This window comes from Hyaena hyaena, unplaced genomic scaffold (genome assembly GCF_003009895.1).
Source record: "Hyaena hyaena isolate Hyena2069 unplaced genomic scaffold, ASM300989v1 scaffold_287, whole genome shotgun sequence".
NCBI classification, from domain to species: domain Eukaryota; kingdom Metazoa; phylum Chordata; class Mammalia; order Carnivora; family Hyaenidae; genus Hyaena; species Hyaena hyaena.
This window is the reverse complement of record NW_024080919.1, coordinates 1,998,098-2,016,644: the sequence shown is the minus strand read 5'-3', so window position 1 is coordinate 2,016,644 and position 18,547 is coordinate 1,998,098. Positions and strand designations below refer to the sequence as shown.

At 42.9% G+C, this 18,547-nt stretch overlaps 1 protein-coding gene across 5 annotated transcripts in view; it reads left to right on the top strand.

The window, feature by feature from the left end:
• MTFR1 (mitochondrial fission regulator 1) overlaps positions 1-18,027 on the top strand; it is a 74,494-nt gene extending 56,467 nt beyond the window's left edge. For 3 of the 5 annotated variants that reach the window (XM_039246955.1, XM_039246956.1, XM_039246960.1), the window contains 4 exons: positions 13,022-13,218; positions 14,731-14,989; positions 15,734-15,902; positions 16,730-18,027. In XM_039246955.1, coding sequence (XP_039102886.1) covers positions 13,022-13,218; positions 14,731-14,989; positions 15,734-15,902; positions 16,730-16,798 — 694 coding nt within the window. In that variant the 3' untranslated portion in view covers positions 16,799-18,027. The remainder of the gene's footprint in view (positions 1-13,021; positions 13,219-14,730; positions 14,990-15,733; positions 15,903-16,729) is intronic. The other 2 variants (XM_039246958.1, XM_039246957.1) reach the window with 1 other exon arrangement.
• Positions 18,028-18,547: the final 520 nt, after the last annotated feature.

Here is an 18,547-nt window from a genome sequence, read left to right as displayed (position 1 = left end):
GGGAGTTTCTGGAAGGGGAGTGAACTAATCATCAGTGTCAAATGCTTCGAGGCTAGGTAAAATAAAAAAAAATACCAAGTTTCAATTTTGTTTTGCAGTTGGAAGATTATCATTGACTTTTAGCAAGAGTAATTTCATTTGGGTGGTATTAACTGGACAAAATAGGAATCAAGTAATCCAAGAAACAATAATCTGTTTCCATTGCTTTTGGCAAATCCATTGCGTATGGATGATTTGAGTGACGCGTAGAAGTGAAGACATAGTGGTAGTTGAGCACAGATCATGTGTTGCAGATTAGCAGGTGAAGAGCCTTTTTAAAAGATGTTCGTTTTATTTTTTAAATTAAACTTTTTAATTTTGAGGTAATAATTTCGTACAGTTGTAAGAAATAATACAGAAACATTTCCTGTACCCTGTACCCCATTTTCTTCAATGGTAACATCTTGTAAAACTGGTAAGTAGTACAACCAGGATGTTGGTGCTGCTCAAAGTCAAGGCACAGAACGTTTCTCTATGACAGTTACCCTCATGTTGTTCTCTCTTGGCTACACCCACTTCTCCTCCCTGTCCAGTCTCTCCTTAATCAGTGCCGGGCACTTAGCTGTTATTCCATTTTCACAATTTCATCATTTCAAAAATGTTAGATAAATTGAATCATACAGTATGCAGCCTTTTGGGACAGACTCTTTTCACCAAGCACAATTCTCTAGTGATTTGTCCAGATTGTTATATGTATCTGTAGTTTTTTCGTTTTTAGAGCTCAGGTGGTAGTCCTTGGTGTGGATGGACCATTTTGTATAACCATGCACCAATTGATGGGCATCTGGATTGATTCCAGTTTTTGGCTATTGTGAATAAAGTTGGCTATAAACATTTGTGTACTGGATTTTGAGTGAGCATAAGTTTTTATTTCTCTGGGATAAATGCCCATAAGAACAATTGCTGGATCATCTCAGTCATGAGATAGTTGCACGTTTATGTTTTAAGAAACTGGCAAACTATTTTCCAGAGTGGCTGTACTAGCTTGCATTCCCACGAGTAATGTATGGCGTACTAGCTCTGTCTTGGCCAGTATTTGGTGTCAGCATCTTTTTTTTCTTTTCTTGCCATTCTAGTAGCTGTGTAGTGATACTGTGGTTTTTACTTTGCGTTTCCTTAATGGCTAATGATGTTGAACATCTTTTCAAGAGCTTATTTGCCATCTCTTTTTTTTTTAACCATTCTTTGAAAAAATTATTCTTCTTAAGTTTTATTTATTTATTTTGAGAAAGGCAGGGAGGGGGTGGGGGGAGAATCCCAAGCAGCCTCCATGCTGTGCTGATATGGGACTTGGACTCACAAACTGCAAGATCGTGACCTGAACTGAAATCAAGAGTTGGATGCTCAACCTACTGAGCCTCTCAGACACCCCTTATTTGCTGTCTTTTGGATAAAGTGTCTATTCATGTCTTGCACCCGTTTTCTTTCTCTTTCTTTCTTTTTAATGTTTTATTTATTTCTGAGAGAGAGAGAGAGCATGAGCAGGGGAGGGTCAGAGACAGAGGGAGACAACAGAATCCGAAGACAGGCTCCAGGCTCTGAGCTGTCAGCACAGAGCTCAGCGTGGGGCTCGAACCCATGAACCGTGAGATCATGAAGTTAACCGTGTGAGCCACCCAGGCGCCCCTTGTGCCCGTTTTCTAATTGGAGATATTTTCAAGAGTTCTTACGTATTTTAGACAGGAGTCCTTATCAGTATGTAGTATGTAAGATCTTTCCTCCCACATATAACAGGGCAAGTGAAAGCTTGTGCTTTCATTTAAGTCTTTCGGAAAGTAAAAGCTTTTAATTCTGATGAAATCCAGTGTATCCATTTTTTTCTTTTACAGATTGCTTGTGCTGTCAGTGTAGGAGCCCTGGGCTTAGAGTTACAGCCTGCAGATTTTCATGCTCTTTTTTTAAACCTGTCCTTTGTTAATTATTAGACCGAAAGAACCAGGAGGGGTGGTGGGAAGTGTTCCCTCCTGGACGCCATCTTCTTTACAGCACAGGCCACTGCAGAGTAGAAAGAGAAAACCACCATAAAGAGTAGTCATTTCTTGTGGAGAGTTACTTTCTTTTTTGAGTTCAGATTACAAGTTAGGTTAAGACAAATGAAAAAAAAAATGTTAGCTTATCGAGAGAAACTATAATCTATTTCCATTGCTTTTGGCAAACCTTAAGGTCTGAATTAAGTATTATTTGAAAAAAGTCATAAAGATGATAAATTTTTGTTTCCATTACTTTTTTTTTGTCCGAAATCTAATTGGTTAAATACAGAAACTACTTCATTTCTACAAAGTAATACCATGAACTTTTAAGATAAGCACTGTCACACTTTTGTGAAATGTCAGAGTCAAAAGGGCATTATCATGAAAGAAAAATAAAAACACCTGGAGAACTTTAAAGGCATTAAGCTACTCTGCTGTTCTCTGTTAGTGTTTTTATATGCTCAGTGATACAAAGGAAGTAGAAGCTTGCAGCCTAGGGTGAAACGAGAAAACAAGAGGCACATGATGGTAACTAGGTGAAAGATAAAGATTCCATTGTCATTGAGAACCTTATGTTGCTTAATTTCAGTTTAAGGGGTCACTTAAATTCATGGCTTTATGGAAATTAAATATGTTATATTTCATCTGAACTTGTCAGTTGGCCCCAAGTTGCGATAATCAGCTTCTCAATGTCAGATCATTTACTCCTCAAAGAATCCTGAAATAGCCATTCTCTCCCCATGACTTTTCCCGGGAATTGGCAGCGGTCCAGAATTGTTCCTTCTGCCCTCCTGCCCCCCTCTCCAGGTCCCCATCCCGTGAGTTTGATGGCCTGTGTCTGAAGGCTTTGATAGTTTTCAGGTTCTTCATTTGTTCTGGTAATGTGTCTACATACCTCTGTCTTATAATGGAAGAAATCTTCACTGACTTGCATTAGGGCTTGAACTGGGCCATTTTGCGTGATTTCTTTCATTATCTCAGTTTTATTGGAGGAGACTCTGTATGGAGGAGAACACTGATAGATCCTGTTCGATTTCTTAATGCTGTTGGGATGTGGCTTTTTACGAAAATGTTATAGTTTTGTTTTACATTTAAATCTCTTATCCTTTGTCTGGTTTTGGTATCAAGGTAATACTACTTCATAAAATGAATTGGAGAGTGTCTCCTGTGTTCTGAAGAGATTGTACAGAACTGGTGTTAATTGTTCTTTAAATATTTTGTAGTTTTCTCTAGTGAAACCATCTGGGCCTGGAGATTTCTTTTTGGTGCGTTTTAAAATTGTGAATTCAGTTTACTTAATAAAGTTATAGGACTGTTTTATCGATTTCACGTTGGATGAGACGTAGTAGCTTGTGCTTCTCAAGGAATTGGTCTGTTTCATCTACATGGTTGAATTTATGTGTGTAGTGTTGTTTGTAGTAGTTCCTATTTCTCTTGATGTTTATAAGGTCTGTAGTGATACCCATTTCATTCATGATATTAGTCACTTGTATCTTCTTTTTTGAGACTTGTCAATTTTATTAATCTTTTCAAAAAACCAGCACTCTTTTGTTGATTTTTTTCCTGTTTTCAGTTTTATTGATTACTCCAATGATTTTCTTCTACTCGCTTTGATTTTATTTTGCTCTTATTTTTCTAGGTTTTTAAAGTAGGAGCTTACCTTACCAATTTTAGACTTTTCCTTTTTCTTCTAATACGGTAGTCCCCCGCGCCCCCCACCCTTATCTGCAGTTTCTCCTTCCACGACTTCAGTTACCCACCACCAACTGCAGTCCAGGAGCAGATGATCCTCCTCCCGACGTATCGTCAGAAGGTCCCTACTAACCTAATTCTGTGTTACGGTGCCCGTGTCACTCACCTCACTTCATCTCATCATGTAGGCATTTTGTTATGTGTTGTCACAGAAGGATGAGTATAGTACAGTAAGACATTTTGAGAGAAAACACATTCACATAATTTTTAACAGTAGATTGTTATAATTGCTCTGTTTTATTATTAGTTATCATTAATCTCACTGTGCCTAATTTATAACTTAAACTTTATTATCGACAGGTAGGTGTAGGCAGGAACACAGCACACATAGTGTTCAGGATCATCCAAAGTTGCAGGCATCCACCGGAAGTCTTGGCATTGACCCCCCCATGGGTAAGGGGAGACTACTGTAAAACCATTTTTAGTGCTATAAATTTCCCCCTCAACACTGCTTTAGCCTGCAGTCTGCATGTTTCAATATACTGTGTTTTTTAAAAATCCAGTTCACTATATTTTTTTATTTCCCTTGAGGTATCTTCTTTGATCTGTGGATTATTTAGAAGTTTGTTCAGTTTCCAAATATTTGGGAATTTTGTTAGCTTTGCATTATTGAGTTCTGGTTTGATTCTGTTATGGTCAGAGAACAGATGCTATCTACTTTTCTTCTTTTCAACTTGTTGAGTTATTTTAATGGTCCTGGATATATGGACCATTTTGGCTTATATTCTGTGGTCATTAAAAATAAATAAATTGTATTCTATTGTGAATGGAATATCCTGAAAATGTCAAAGAGGTCCCATTGTTGAATTTTTCTCCATCCTTCCTGATTGTCTATTCTAACAGCTGTTGAAAAGGGGGTGTTGAGATCTCCAACTATATTTATGGGTTTGTGTATTTCTCTTTGTTTTAATAGGTTTTGGTTTTCATATTTTGAAGTCTATTTGGTTCATTCACATTTAGAATTATTATGTCTTATCATTTCACTAATATATAGTGTCCTACTCTGTCCCAGATAATTTTCTTTGGTCTTAAGTCTACTTTAATATTAATATAGTCATGACTTTTTGTTTGTTTGCTTTTTTGTTAATGTTTGCATAATATATCTTTTTCTGTTCTTCACTGCCTATGTCATTATGTTTAAAGTGAGTTTCTTACCGATAGCATATTGTTGGATCATAATTTTTTAACCCACTCTGCGAATTGGTCTTTTACTTGGTGCCTATAAATCATTTACATTTATGTAATTATTAATATATTAGAGTTTAAGTCTACCCTTCCCCCCCACCCCATTCTCTGTTTTCTTTTTCCTACTTTACTGTGGATGACTTAATCCTTTTTATTTCCTTTTTGATTTATCTATGTTTTTGAGTGTCTCTCTTTGTGAAGTCCCTTTCGTGGTTGATCGAGGCGTCACACTGCGTACCTGTAGTTTCCCACACCTTACTGGGGGTGTCATTTTGCCAGTTGAACTTCTTTGTGCCCCAGTACCCTCCCTGTGTATAATTTTCTTAAAAAGTTTCTCTACAGACATTTGGAATCGCATCAGTATATATCCTTCAAACATCAAGCATAATTTAGAAACACATGATGAGAAAATAAATCTATTTACCCACATTTTTGCTGTGTTTTTCTTTCTGCCTGATGCAGTTTCTCTTTTTATTGCTTTCTTTATATTTGGAGAACTCTGTCAGCCATTCTTTTAGTGTACGTGTGCTTGTTGTAAATTGTTTGCTTTTTGTTTTCATTTGAGAATTCTTGATTTCCCCAGTTTTGAGGGAAATGCATGTATTTGCTAGACATGAGGTTATGAGTTCATAGTCTTTTATTATTTTTTTAATTGTTATTATTTTTTAAAGTTTATTTATTTATTTTGAGAGAGAGTGAGAAAGAATCCCAAGCAGACTCCATGCTGACAGCATGGAGCTGATGTGGGGCCCTGACTCATCAACTGTGAGATCACAACCTGAGCCAAAACCAAGAGTCAGACACTTACCTGACCAAGCCACCCAGACCCCCATTAGTTCTGTTCTTTTAACACTTGAAAAATGTGCCGTGTCTTCAAGCCTCCATGGTTTCAGATGAGAAATCCTGTCATTGAGTGAGTTTTTCCCCTATAGGTACAGTATTCTTTCTCTAAGTACTTTGAAAATTTCTCCTTTGCCTTTGGTTTTCAGAAGTTTGTGTAAGATGTTTCTTACACAAGAAAGCCATCTTTGGGTTTATCCTGTTTGGGGTTTACTTAGTTTCTTTGAATCTTCAGGTTTATGTCTTTTATCATTATTTCTGTAAGTATTTTCTTTAAGTAACTTGTCTGCTATTATTTCTTTAAGTACTTTTCAGCATGGCTCTCTTTCCCCTCTCATTCTGGACCCTGATAACAAAAAAGTGATATCTTTTATAGTCATACAGGCTACTGAGACTATTCATTTTTTTTCCTAGTCTGTTTGCTTTTTGTTTTTCAGACTGAATAATTTCTGTTCCGTTTCTGAATTCACTGATCCTTTCCTCTGTCTTCTCCATTCGTGTTTTGATCCTATACACTATGTTTTTCAGTTATTTTACTTTTTAGTTCAAAACTTTTCATTTGAGGTTCTCCTTTATATTTTCTGTTTCTTTGCTGAGACTTATTTGTTCATTTCTTTCAAGAGTGCTGGTAATTGTTCCCTGAAGCCTCACCATAGCCTCTTTCAAATATGTCAGATAATTTTTAACATCTCTGTCTTCTCAGAGCTTGCATCTGTTAACTTTTTGCATTCGGTTTATGTTCTTTCAGGTTCTTGGTATGAGGAGTGATTTTTCACTAAAACTTAGGTATTTTTGGCATAGGAGATTCTGGATCTAAACCTTTTCTTTTAGCCACTTTTCACTAATAGCACTGAAGCAGGGGAAGAGTGGGTGCCACCTTGTTTCTGCCGGGTGGGCGGGGGCAGAAATCCAGGTTTTTCACTCCGCCTCCATTCCCCCCCCCGAGGGCGGGTAGTGGTGGGAGCTCCGGCTTCCCATGAGGCCTCTTGTGACCCTGATCCCAGCAGCGGGTCTGCGAGCCCCCTCGCTGCCGGGCGGGGTGTAGCGTGAGGCTCCCCACGCTGGGGTCCTTGTCAGTCCCTCCTCCCAGCCGTCAGAGTGAGGCCCCTCTTTGTAGCCGAATAAGGATGGGAGTTCGTCTTGGCCGCGTGCGGTGAAAGCGGGGCCAGCACGCTGTCTGCGGTGCTTTACAGAAGTTCTCCGTGTTGGGAGCCGGCCCTCTTCCTGGTGCTTTTTGGCTGGGAGAACTGACTTTTGTTGGGGCTCCCCCCCCCCCTGCATTTTTTGACATGTTTGAGTTTTACCCATTACTCCAGCAACCAGGCTGAGGTATATGAAGCAAAAACCCCTCAGGAAACCCACTCCTGTGTCATCCCTTCGGATCCCACCGTTCCAGCCATTCTGTCTTGTCTCCCCACCTTTCAGAGTCATCTGACATTTGCTGTACGTATAGTGTTGGGGTTTTAGTTCTAGTTAAGAGGAAGAAGAGGGAAAACTAGTCTGCCTTATCTTCCTGGAATGAGAAGCCTTCAAGGACTTGTAGAGCAAATGCCGCGTTTGCAGAGGATATGACCTGAGGTAGCTATTATTACGGGGATTGCGATGATACTAAGTGACTTGACATAATGGATTTGGTTTGCGATGTTGAAAATAATTGCTTAAAGGGTCTGTGAAAGAGTGTCTGGAAGTACTCTAGGTAGAGATGATCTGAACTTGAACACCGTGGAAAGGAAACGGGAAACCCAGTTGAATTCGAGTGGTGCTCCAGAATCAGGAAGTTGGCCGGCAGTGGAGTGCCTCATAGTTCCGGGGCTAGGGATGTGCGCCACGTGACCAGGGAAATCTGGCAGAGTTTTTCTTTTGTAGTGTGGTGCTGTATTACTCTACATTGATTTGACAGGTTGTAGATGTACGTAATGTAGATAGTTGGGGAGGGTATTCTCAGTATTTTCCTGTGGCCGACATCCTGATAAATAGGCTGACAAAATAAATCTCATCATCTTCCCAGCTCATCATGCAAGGGAGTTTTGAGAAGGCCTTGTCATTTTCATATACCAGATAAAGCGTATTGTCAGACTGGTGAGGTAGTGAATTTACCATGTGTATTAAAGAGGACAAAGTAGAAGAATGAGAGTTGATGGAATTTTGCTTTATTTTGAATTAATACTAGTACCTTCACCAGGCAGTTTGGTTTTTTTCTTTTCATCTGTCACTTTGTTTTTTGTTGTTGTTGTTGAAGTTTGTTTACTTTTGAGAGAGAGAGAGAGAGACAGCGTGAGCAGGGGAGGGTCAGAGAGAGAGGGAGTCACAGACTGAAACAGGCTCCAGGCTCCGAGCTGGCAGTNTGAGCAGGGGAGGGTCAGAGAGAGAGGGAGACACAGACTGTGAAACAGGCTCCAGGCTCTGAGCTAGCTGTCAGCACAGAGCCCGACGGGGGGCTCGAACCCACGAACCGCGAGATCACGACCTAAGCGAAAGTCGGACGCTTAACCGACTAAGCCACCCAGGCGCCCTTTCTTTTGCTTTTGTTTCTTGAAAGTATCTCAGAATTATACATACAGATTTTGTAAAAGATCAATTCTCGTCATTTGGATTAATTCTGCCTCTGCATTCTAGCTTTTAATAGCCTTCTGAATAATGGTAAAACAGTGGTTCTGAGAATGATCTGTGTAATGTCTTATAGAAATTTCTGTGGGAAAAGGCTGTGTGTGTATTTTTAAAGGAAGGGATGTGTCTGGGAATTTCATAAAATGTAAGTAAGTATTTTGCACACGCAAGAATATTACAGAGAACTTGTTTTTGTTTTTGGTTCTTAAGCTTCTGTAAATGTCCAGTCTTTCTGTGTCTGACGAGATCCAGCACGTTCAGGGTGATATGGCCGTAGACCCTGTGTCTTTGAGAAGACATGATGACCTCAGGATTACTCTCCTTCTTCAGCTTCTAAAAATCCACATTTAAACTCCACATTTCCTATAATTACTTTGTTTGAACTTTGTGAATACTGTTAACAGTATTTCACATAAGAAAATGCAAACTCTGTATCATCAAATTTATAAAAATAGGATAGACATAAAATACAGATCATCTGACACTGTTACTTTTAAATCATTTTGCTAAAGGCCTAGACTTTTTTCTTTTATTCTGGCACACTGATTTTCAAGATTAATAATAAGGCTTTGTCCATAATTTTCAGTAGATGGAAAATCAAAAATGGGAAAATTCATCTCTAGGAGTTATGGGGAGATGTACTAATAACTTAATTCTCTTTGTCAACATTGTAGTTGCTGTTCAACATTCATTCATTCGCTCTTACAGTTTATTTTGACAAGAAAATATTTTGAAGAAAGTAACCTGTTCCAACAGGACTTTTAGTTGATTTGATCTCTTAATCCAAATTGCATATTTTCTTGGTCTAATTCTGGGTATTGAAGAGTAAATGTTCATGGGATTTGAACTTTGCCTTACTTGAATGATAACATTTAAAGACAAACTTACAATTTAATACTTTTGGATCCTGAGATGGATAGGGGAATTTGAGGTGAGAATATATTCTCTCTCTTATTTTATCTGCCAAGACTTTTTTTTTTTTTTTAAATAATTTATTGTCAAATTGACTAACATACAGTGTGTAAAGTGTGCTCTTGGTTTTTGGGGTGGATTCCTGTGGGGGAATATATTCTCTACTAAAGTGGCCACTAGTGGGGCACCTGGCTGGCTCAGTCGGAAGGGCGTGTGACTTATTCTCGGGGTCATGAATTTGAGACTCAGGTTGGGTGTAGAGATTACTTAAATAAAACTTAAAAAAAAAAAAAATAACCACTAGTTCTTCTCCTTCTTTTTTTAATGTTTATTTTTGATAGAGAAAGAGAGAGAAAGCGTGCACAAACAGGGAGAAGGGCAGAGAGAGGGGGAGGGAGAGAATCTGAATCAGGCTCCACACTGTCCGTGCAGAGCCTGACGTGGGGCTCAATCCTAACGAACTGTGAGATCATGACCGGAGCCAAAACCGTGAGTCTGATGCTTAGACAGCTGAGCCACCCAGGCGCCCACCACTAGTTCTTGAATAAACAGTATTATAATGTCATTTTTGAGTAGTAGCACTAAATATTCTGCTATCCAAAATTTTACTTTATTTGCTGTTATAGTATCGACTTGATGAAACGTTTGCACTCATACATAACAGGAAAACAAAGCATCATCATTCTCACTTCCACGCCCAGATATGAATATATTCATTTTTCAGGCTCATTTTATTAAAGCAAAGCTGATCTTTGATAGAAAATGGAAGATGTGGGGATGGAGGGGAGTATCCACAGGCTCTGAGTTTCTTCCCGTCTATTCTCAGTTCCACTTGCAGTGAGTGTCACCCTTTAGAGGCCCCCCCCTTGACGCCCAGAGCAGCGCCTTTCTCCTTTTCTCCCTGAGAACACGCCTTCCTCAAAACTCAGGCTGTCACTACTACTCTTCCATCTTTCTACACTCTTGTTTTGAACAAGTAGTATAACTGAATTCTACATTTGAGATGTCTTTTATTAAAAAAATTTTTTTTAGTGTTTTATTTATTTTTGAGAGAGCCAGACAGAATGCGAGCAGTGGAGGGTCAGAGAGAGAGTGGGAGACACAGAATCCGAGACAGGCTTCAGGCTCTGAGCTGTCAGCACAGAGCCCGACGCGGGGCTCGAACCCATGAACCGTGAGATCATGACCTGAGCCGAAGTCGGACGATTAACCGACTGAGCCCCCCAGGCGCCCCGACATTTGAGATTTCTGTATTTTGTCCAGGTGAATTCTGTCAGTACCACTATCTTACCTGTCAGCAGTTTGCCTAGTTCTTTCAAGGAATAGTTTTGAAAAAATTCATTATCATGCTCTTTTTTATTAAAAACTATGTAATCAGGAATATAGTTGAAACAAGTTAAATGAGAATCCTGGACATTGTATTGATATTAAAATAATTCCTCCATGTAAATGTACCCCCAAACAACAACTTCATTCAGAAGATTAATTTCTATCCTTGTAACCCTGTGTATTTATGTATGGAGCTGTTTAACAAAATTATTTGATCTACCCTATGAAAGATAAGTAGAAATCAGAATTTAGCCTGTGGTATCAACAGAAGGCCACAGTGATTTTTGAAAATTTCAATGTCTTACTAAAATAATTTTCTTTATTCCCGGTGATTAGAGCTCATGCATCTAATCTGTAACTTATATAATCTTTGAAAGAGCATATTAGTCTGTTTAATCAGAACATAGGTACTGTTCCTGACAGAAGGTTAAAGTTTCTTGCCAGCTAAGCCAAGGCTAAGTAACAACTGGGGCATTTATTCTCCAAATATTTTTCTTTAGTTCTGTTACAAGTAAGGGCACCTGGGTGTCTCAGTCAGTTAAGCGTCCGACTCTTGATTTCAGTTCAGGTCACGATGCCGTGGTTTGTGGGTCTGAGCTCCGCCTCAGGCTCTGTGCTGACAGTGTGGAGCCTGCTTGAGATTCTGTCTCCCTCTCTCTATTTCCCTCCTCTGCTCTCTTGCGCTCTCTCTAAATAAATAATAAACATAAAAAACCCAAAAAAACACGGTCAGTCCTGGATAGTTTAAAAAAAATAGTATTCAGGTAAACAATTTACAAGCATCCTCTTTATATAATAAATTAATAGAGCATAAGCAAAATTAGATGAAAACAACAGAATTCAGTGAATACTAAAAGCTAAAGTTCCAAGAATTCCTTCATCTATCTTTTTGGGTGTTTGTTTGTTTTTTTAGTTATTTATTTTGAGAGAGAGCAAGTGGGGGAGTGGCAGAGAGGGGGTCAGCAGAGAGCCTTGATTTCGGCTCAGGTCACGATCAGTCACTTAACTGACCGAGCTACCCGGGCACCCCAAGAACGCCTTCATTTAGAACATAAGGTAGAATGAAGAACTGTAACAGCTCTCAAGCAAAAGTAAAATCCCAGAGTCCAGTTAAAGTAGAAATCAAAATGGAGTTCGATGGTGGTTTTCTAACAGGATTAGTTTCAGCTACGTGTAGCAGAGTGGCCCCCAGAATGGGGACTTCCACCAGATGGGGTTTGTTTCTCTCAAATCAGAAACCTCTGGAGCAGATAGCGAGCGACACACCGTGGAAGCCACCGCTGACCGTGGCTGCACAGGGTCCCCAGGGACCCAGCCAGGCCCTGCCGTCAGCGCGGGCTGCCACGCTCAGGGCGGCGTTTCGTTGTGTGGCTCTCAGGCGCAGCCGTCGCCTGTAGCCCAGGCTCAGGAGGACACACCGGGTGGAGGTGCAGGCGGAAGGGCTTCCTCGCGGGGCCCCCCTCTTACGCAGCCTTCCTGCGTGCCTCCCACGCCTGCCTCGTCTGGCCCGCAGAACTCGGCCACGAGCACGCGAGACGGAGGGGAACGGGGGTGTGTCCGTCAGGTTGACGGTGGCGATTATTGCGGTGTGTGCCCAGGTGGCCGTGCTGCGCGCCGCTCGTAAGTCCAGCTGTCCGTTTTCCCTCAGTAAAGCTGGGAAGGGGCTTGCAGGCCCGGAACCCTAAGTGGAGGAAATAGGGGGCTATAGCGAAGTGTATAATTGACAGTTGAAAAGACATCTGAATTTTATTCTCAGCCTCAAAAGACTTAACATCCGAAACTGTGGAGAAGTGCGTATTAAGACCTTTACATCAGGAGAGAACGAGCCACCGTGCGCGGTTCACTGCGCGGGTCCAGTGCATTCTTCCCCCGCCTCTTCAGTTTCTGCCGCTGTGTTTGGCCCGTATTGTTTGTGGAGGCCAAGGCCCTGGCGAAAGGCTAATGTGTTACCGATTTGATTTTGTTGTCAAATGTAACCAGTAATCAGTCTGCCATTTTTTAAGATAAAGCTTATTTTTGATAAAGGGAGAGAGAGGGCCCTGAGTGAGCAGGGGAGGGGCAGCGAGGGGGAGAGGAAATCCCACGCAGGCTTCATGCTCAGTGAGGGTGAAGTTATTTTACCTTCGTTCAAACCAAAACATGCGTCATCGAAAACGCTGAATCTGATGCCTCCTGAGGGCGCGGGCTTGTGCGTCTTACAGAGACGAAGAGCGGCGGCAGTGAGAACCCTGCGTTGGTCTGTACCCACATCAGGTTGACTCGTGCTTTGCTGTTTTGGAACTTGTGGGAAGAGTGTTTCTCAGCTCCTGTGTTCTGATTAACGGGCAGCCACGGCTTTCCGCATCCCTCGCGAAGCCTGTGACAGCCAGCCCTCTGTTGTGTTGCAGGACAGAGGTCAGATCAGGGCAGCCCCTTCGGGACGGTCCCTCACCAGACGCGTCTCCAGAAGAGCCTCCGCGGAAGACCGCGCTGGCCAGTGAGGAAGCACTGCAGAAGATCTGTGCCCTTGAAAATGAACTCGCTGCCCTCAGGGCTCAGATTGCCAAGATTGTGACCCTGCAAGAGCAGCAGAGTCTCATTGCAGGTCTGTAAATCCTACACTTGCTTTCACCGCTGGGCTGGGAGTGAGGAGATGGCACTGCTTTTAAAACGTATCAGCAAGTAGCATTCGTGGGGTTGTTAGAAAACCAGAGGGCCGCCCTCTCCGTAGGCGGGGCAGCACCCAGCCAGGCCCACGTGGGCTTTGTTAAACAATCTTGGTGCTGTCAGAAGGGATGGATTTGGAAAATACCGGAAGTCATACGGCTGAATGAGTGCCCGTACGGACGCACCGGGAAACCTTGTGACAATGGCCCCAGATTCCTCAGCGTGGAGCCCTCTCACCCCGGTGCTGACGGGGTTGGGTCCTTGGCCTTGCTGGCTCCGTTTCCTGCTCTGAAACGGGTAATAGTAACCCTATCTTCGAGTCACTCTGGGAGTAAGTGTGGACACTCTGTAAGATGCTTCAGCACGAGGCAGCCCCTTCGCAGTCACCCGTCTTCCTCCGGCCCGGAGTGGACGCCGATCCGGGTCCCGAGACTCCTGGCCCGCTCCTCTTCGCCCTTACTCGTGCGCACGGGTAGCCTGGAAGCCCTGGCCCGGTAACCTCGTGTTCGTGCTGAGTCCTGGCCAGACTCGGAATCCGCCCGCCCCGAAGGTTGAGGAGGAGCACCGTCCTCTGCCCCTGGGCCTCTCGTGCGCCCAGAGTTCAATGTCCCCCGGCTCGGAAACCTCCGGCAGCCTGGGGACGGCCGGGACGGCCGGGGCCGAACGCCTTCGGCACCCAGTGCTTGGGAAGTGACTGTTACCTAAAGGAAATTTGCACGTGACTTTAAAAACCAGAAGTCCTGCCTTTTCTTCTAACTTTTATTTTTTTCTTTCAACTTCTAAATCGGCATTTCTCCTTTGCTTTACCTCCCTCTTCTGGCAGACTAGGAAAACTGCTGGGAGTAGATAAATTGGAGATTTATGTTAGATGTTTTATTTATAGTGAAAATCCCTTGAGTAGAACTGGTTCATCGAGCCCCCCAATCAGTACGGTCCAACCAGTGGACAGCTGTTCTAGTCGCGCAGAAGGAAGGGTTGTTAGGTCCTTATTTCGTAGCCACTCTAACGCTTGGTTACTTCACGTTTTGGAAATTAAGTATAACCCCTTTCTTTCTCTTTCAGAAATTTGTTGAGTAATACATCTAAAACTTGTAATGCTTAATAAGTCCTTTATGTAAAAATTCTTAAGGTGAACCACAAATTTATCAGTTTTTTCAAATCGTTATTATAGTCCTGAACCGTCAGACTATTGAAGGGGTTTATGTAGCACACACTTCCCCTGTAAAAGCGGCTGCAGACTGCGCGGGGGTCTGGCTGGGACGTTTGGAATTAGGTGCAGGCACTTAAGATTCTAACCAAGTAACTGAAACTTCCTTTACTTACATAACGGAGTTTGTTTGTTTTAAGCGTCTTGATTTCAGGTATATGAGAGTCCGTAACATAATTTCGCTGCTAAAAGTTACTTGCCTGTTACCATCAAGATTGAATGGATTTTTCTTTATTTCTGTAGGTGATTTAGATTCTACCACATGTGTCCCCACAGCCCCACCCTCCGTCCCCCCACCCCCCCCGCCCCCACCCCCCCCGCCCCTCCCCCCACCAGGGCTTCACCAAAGTGTATCTGCCATCGAGCTGATAAAAGAGCGAAGAGAGAGAAAAGCCTGTGCTGGAAAGACTCTGGTTAAGAACAGTCCCCCGAAGCCAGATATGCCAAATATGCTAGAGATCCTCAGAGATATGAGCAGCGTAAAACTCCGCTCAGTAAAACGGTGAGGACACATTTACCTTAGTTCATACTTCCTTTGCTTTTTTATGTCTTGTAAAATAAAGTACTAGGCTTCTTGAGAATTTTGCTTTTTTTTTATTACTTTTTTTAAGTGTTTACTTTTGAGAGAGACAGATAGCGCGAGCGCCAGCAGGGGCGGGGCAGAGAGGGAGACACCGAATCCGCAGCAGAGGCTCCAGGCTCCAGGCCGTCAGCACAGAGCCTGACGCGGGGCTCGAACCCCGGAACCGCGAGATCGTGACCTGAGCCGAAGTCGGACGCTCAACCGACTGAGCCCCCCAGGCGCCCCAGAGCTTTGTTTTATAACCTGATTACCATGAATAGTTCCAGTTTTTAGTTTAAAAAAGATGAGCTCCAGTGTCTCCTAGATAACTAAGAAGTTAGCAGACATTTTCAGGTGTTTCTACTGCACGTAAAGCCCTGGTGTGACGTCTTTACTGCTACTGTCCAGTCGTTCGGTCAGCTGTGCCGCGCGCCTGCCGCGACTGGCCGCCAGGCTCGGGAGGAGGCCGGGGCTGCAGGCGCCCCGACGACGATGCTCTTGAGTAGAACGGAGCGGCTCTTCTCTGGGCATCGTCGCGTTCTCCTACTGAGCCTCACGTGTCGGCTTTCTGTCTCGCATCTCTCCGCGTGTCAGGCACCTGCCGGGGGCCGGTGATGCCGAGCGGTGCGTCGGAGGGCGGTCGGCACATTGAAAGTCCCCTCGGTTTCTGTTAATTTCTCCAAGGTCCGAGCAGGAGCCGAAGCGCAGGCCGGTGGACGCTGCTGACCCTGCCGCCCTCATAGCAGAGGCTCTGAAGAGGAAGTTTGCCTTTCGATACCGAAGTGATAGTCCAGGGGAAGTTGAAAAAGGAATTCCAAAGTCTGAACGAGAGGCCACCTCGGAGCCAGTGCTGGTGAGTACTAGGCCACACTTGTCTCCTGGTGCAGCGTGGCAGCGACCCCGCTGCTGAGACCCCGCTGCATCTTGTAAGGCCTTCGGCTGCGGCCTCCGCAGGAATGAGCCCCTCTCCACAAGGAGGTTATGGAAGAACATGAAAAAGGAAGCAGAAGCCACCCCTGGCTTCACTGCCTGGCATCTGCGGTGTTAAATCGTTCGTGCTGTGTTTTGTTTATACATAAGCACGATGAAGCTTATAAATTCACTATAATAAAATTTCGGTGATTGAGAAATTCAAAATAAAGGGAGATTATTTTCCCTTGGAGTCCCGGAAAGTCCTCTGGAGAGGGTGAGAATTGACCTGGGTCTTGCGAGATGCGTCAGGTCCCAGGTGGAGATCGAGCAGATCATGGGGACTTTCAGATATTAATTTTCACGTTAGCTTTACTGTCCTGTGGGATATGTGCCTAACTAGCCCGGAGAATCAGGTAGCTGAGAAATTCTAGCATCTCAGAAACTTTAGACCTCGAAAAAAGGAAGCTTTGTACCTCATTCTTTTAGTCAGACAAGTAAGAATGGCCTAAAGCTCACGGTCCTAAGAGGATTATAGTTTTCTTTCCTAGGAAGTAATCTGGTTACCTCTTTGCTGCGTTTCATTCTGTTGCTGTGTGATGTTTACAACAATTTGTCAATTCATGAAGGTTTTAGGATCATCTAGGTGCTTGGGTTTTTACGCAGAACACACCCGACCTGTGATCCACCTGTGATCCGTGCTGAGGACGGGGGCGTGTCATTACTGTTACCTGAGCCACTGTCTTTATTTATACTTTGTTTCTTTTGTAGTTTGGGCCACACATGTTGAAGTCTACAGGAAAAATGAAGGCTTTGCTTGAAAATGTTTCAACTTCCTAATAGTGAGCTGAGGAAAAACCCTCCTTGTTCCAGCCGTTGGTTTGTTAGGACTCTTTGGCTACTGGAAATCCACACTGGTTAGTAAACGCCTGAATTTAGTATTCAGTAGTCTCCTTTAAGTCTAATAAAAAAGCACTCTGTTTCTTTTTGTGAGAAGGTTCTGAAGTTTTCCGTAACATGTTTTTAATGCGTAGCCAGGATGTTAAAAGGTTTCTAGTCTTAAAAATAATTCTATAGATTTCAGAAGAAAAGGACATTGTAGATGTGAGGTTTTAATTCTTAACACTAATTTATCCGTGCAGATGTTTTATATGCATATCTTTGGGTATAAAATAGTACATAAAATGTAATGATGATGTCGGCGAGGTGGTCGGCGACCCTTGATCACTCGGCGCTGGAACGGGGTATAACACACGTTGCTGGAGTGAGACATTTAGGAACCTTGTTGCCTTGAATAGGACTTTTACCTTAGACTCCCTCTCACGTTTCCTTAGAGATGGGGGCGCAAGTAGGAACCAGATGATGATCGCTGCTGAAAATCCTGTAATGCTTTCGTTTAAAGGAAAGTCAGAGACCACGAAAGCTGCTTCCCGTCAGTGCTATCCAGTGCTGAGAGAGAGAGTGTAGCTTTCAGACAAATCAAATTACCGAATCAAACGTGTAACAGGTGAGAAGCACCGTGTACCATCTTTTGTGTTTCCAGTTTCATAAGGGCCTCATAGAGGGCTTCTTGCTAAGTTAATATGTACTGGAAATGGTAGCATAATGGAGTTTCAGGACTTTTTAATATTGGTCAGATGTCGTAGCTTTATAATGAAACACTGAGTAGGCGAAAGAATTTCCTGTAAGTTGTTTATCACTGTCCCAGTGCTGTTCCGCTGAGTCACGTCGTGCAGCAAACCTTAGGTGCTACCAGAGGGTGGAGAGGCGCCCTTCTGGAGCGGGGCTTCCGCGGGCCGCTGTACGGCCACGTGCGCGTGCCTGATGACGCTTTCTGGGCCTCTATCTCTGTGAAACTCAGCTGTGGTTAGCGCAGAGTCTCCTGCCATGAGTAAATACGGGGATTTATTTAAATCTAGTAAAAAGAAATGGAGATGGGAAGAGTAGACATTTAAGTTATTGAAAATATGTGCAATGTTCTCAATATTAGGAAATGTTACTCAGCTTAAATTGGAACTGTGGCTTTACATTGTTTCTACTGTTTCATACGATTTAAAAATTCCACCTTTAAAAGAAATTCAGAAATTTGTCTGAATTATGTATTTTGACCTCTTAAGAAATTTATATTTATATCAGTATTGAATTTTGGCCAGTGCTCCAATTGAAGGAAGTTACTATTTTGAAATAAAGCAAATTTGTATTTTCCTTGGACCATAAGAGCCTGTCTGTTACTATTTTAATGGGTCAGAGTCTCTGCTATTGTACATGTAACTTCTTTAGAATACTTTGTTTTCTGCATTCTTAGAGCGGACATCTGTTGCCACTTATTCACCGTCATTCAGTTTCTCCCACTGAACACAGTAGCCGGAGTGAAGGTGATGAGAATAGTTACATTTCATACTTGAGAGCTGAAGCACAGAGGCGAAGGGGCTGCTCTGATTGGTCTCCTAGGATTTGACAAGTCCAGGCACCGACTGTATACACTACTGAATAGGAGTCAGAGGGCACTGCGCGTGCAAGTTATACAGCTCATACCTCTGTTTGTAAAACGGGAATCATTCTCCACTCCAGACACTGCCGAGGATCAAA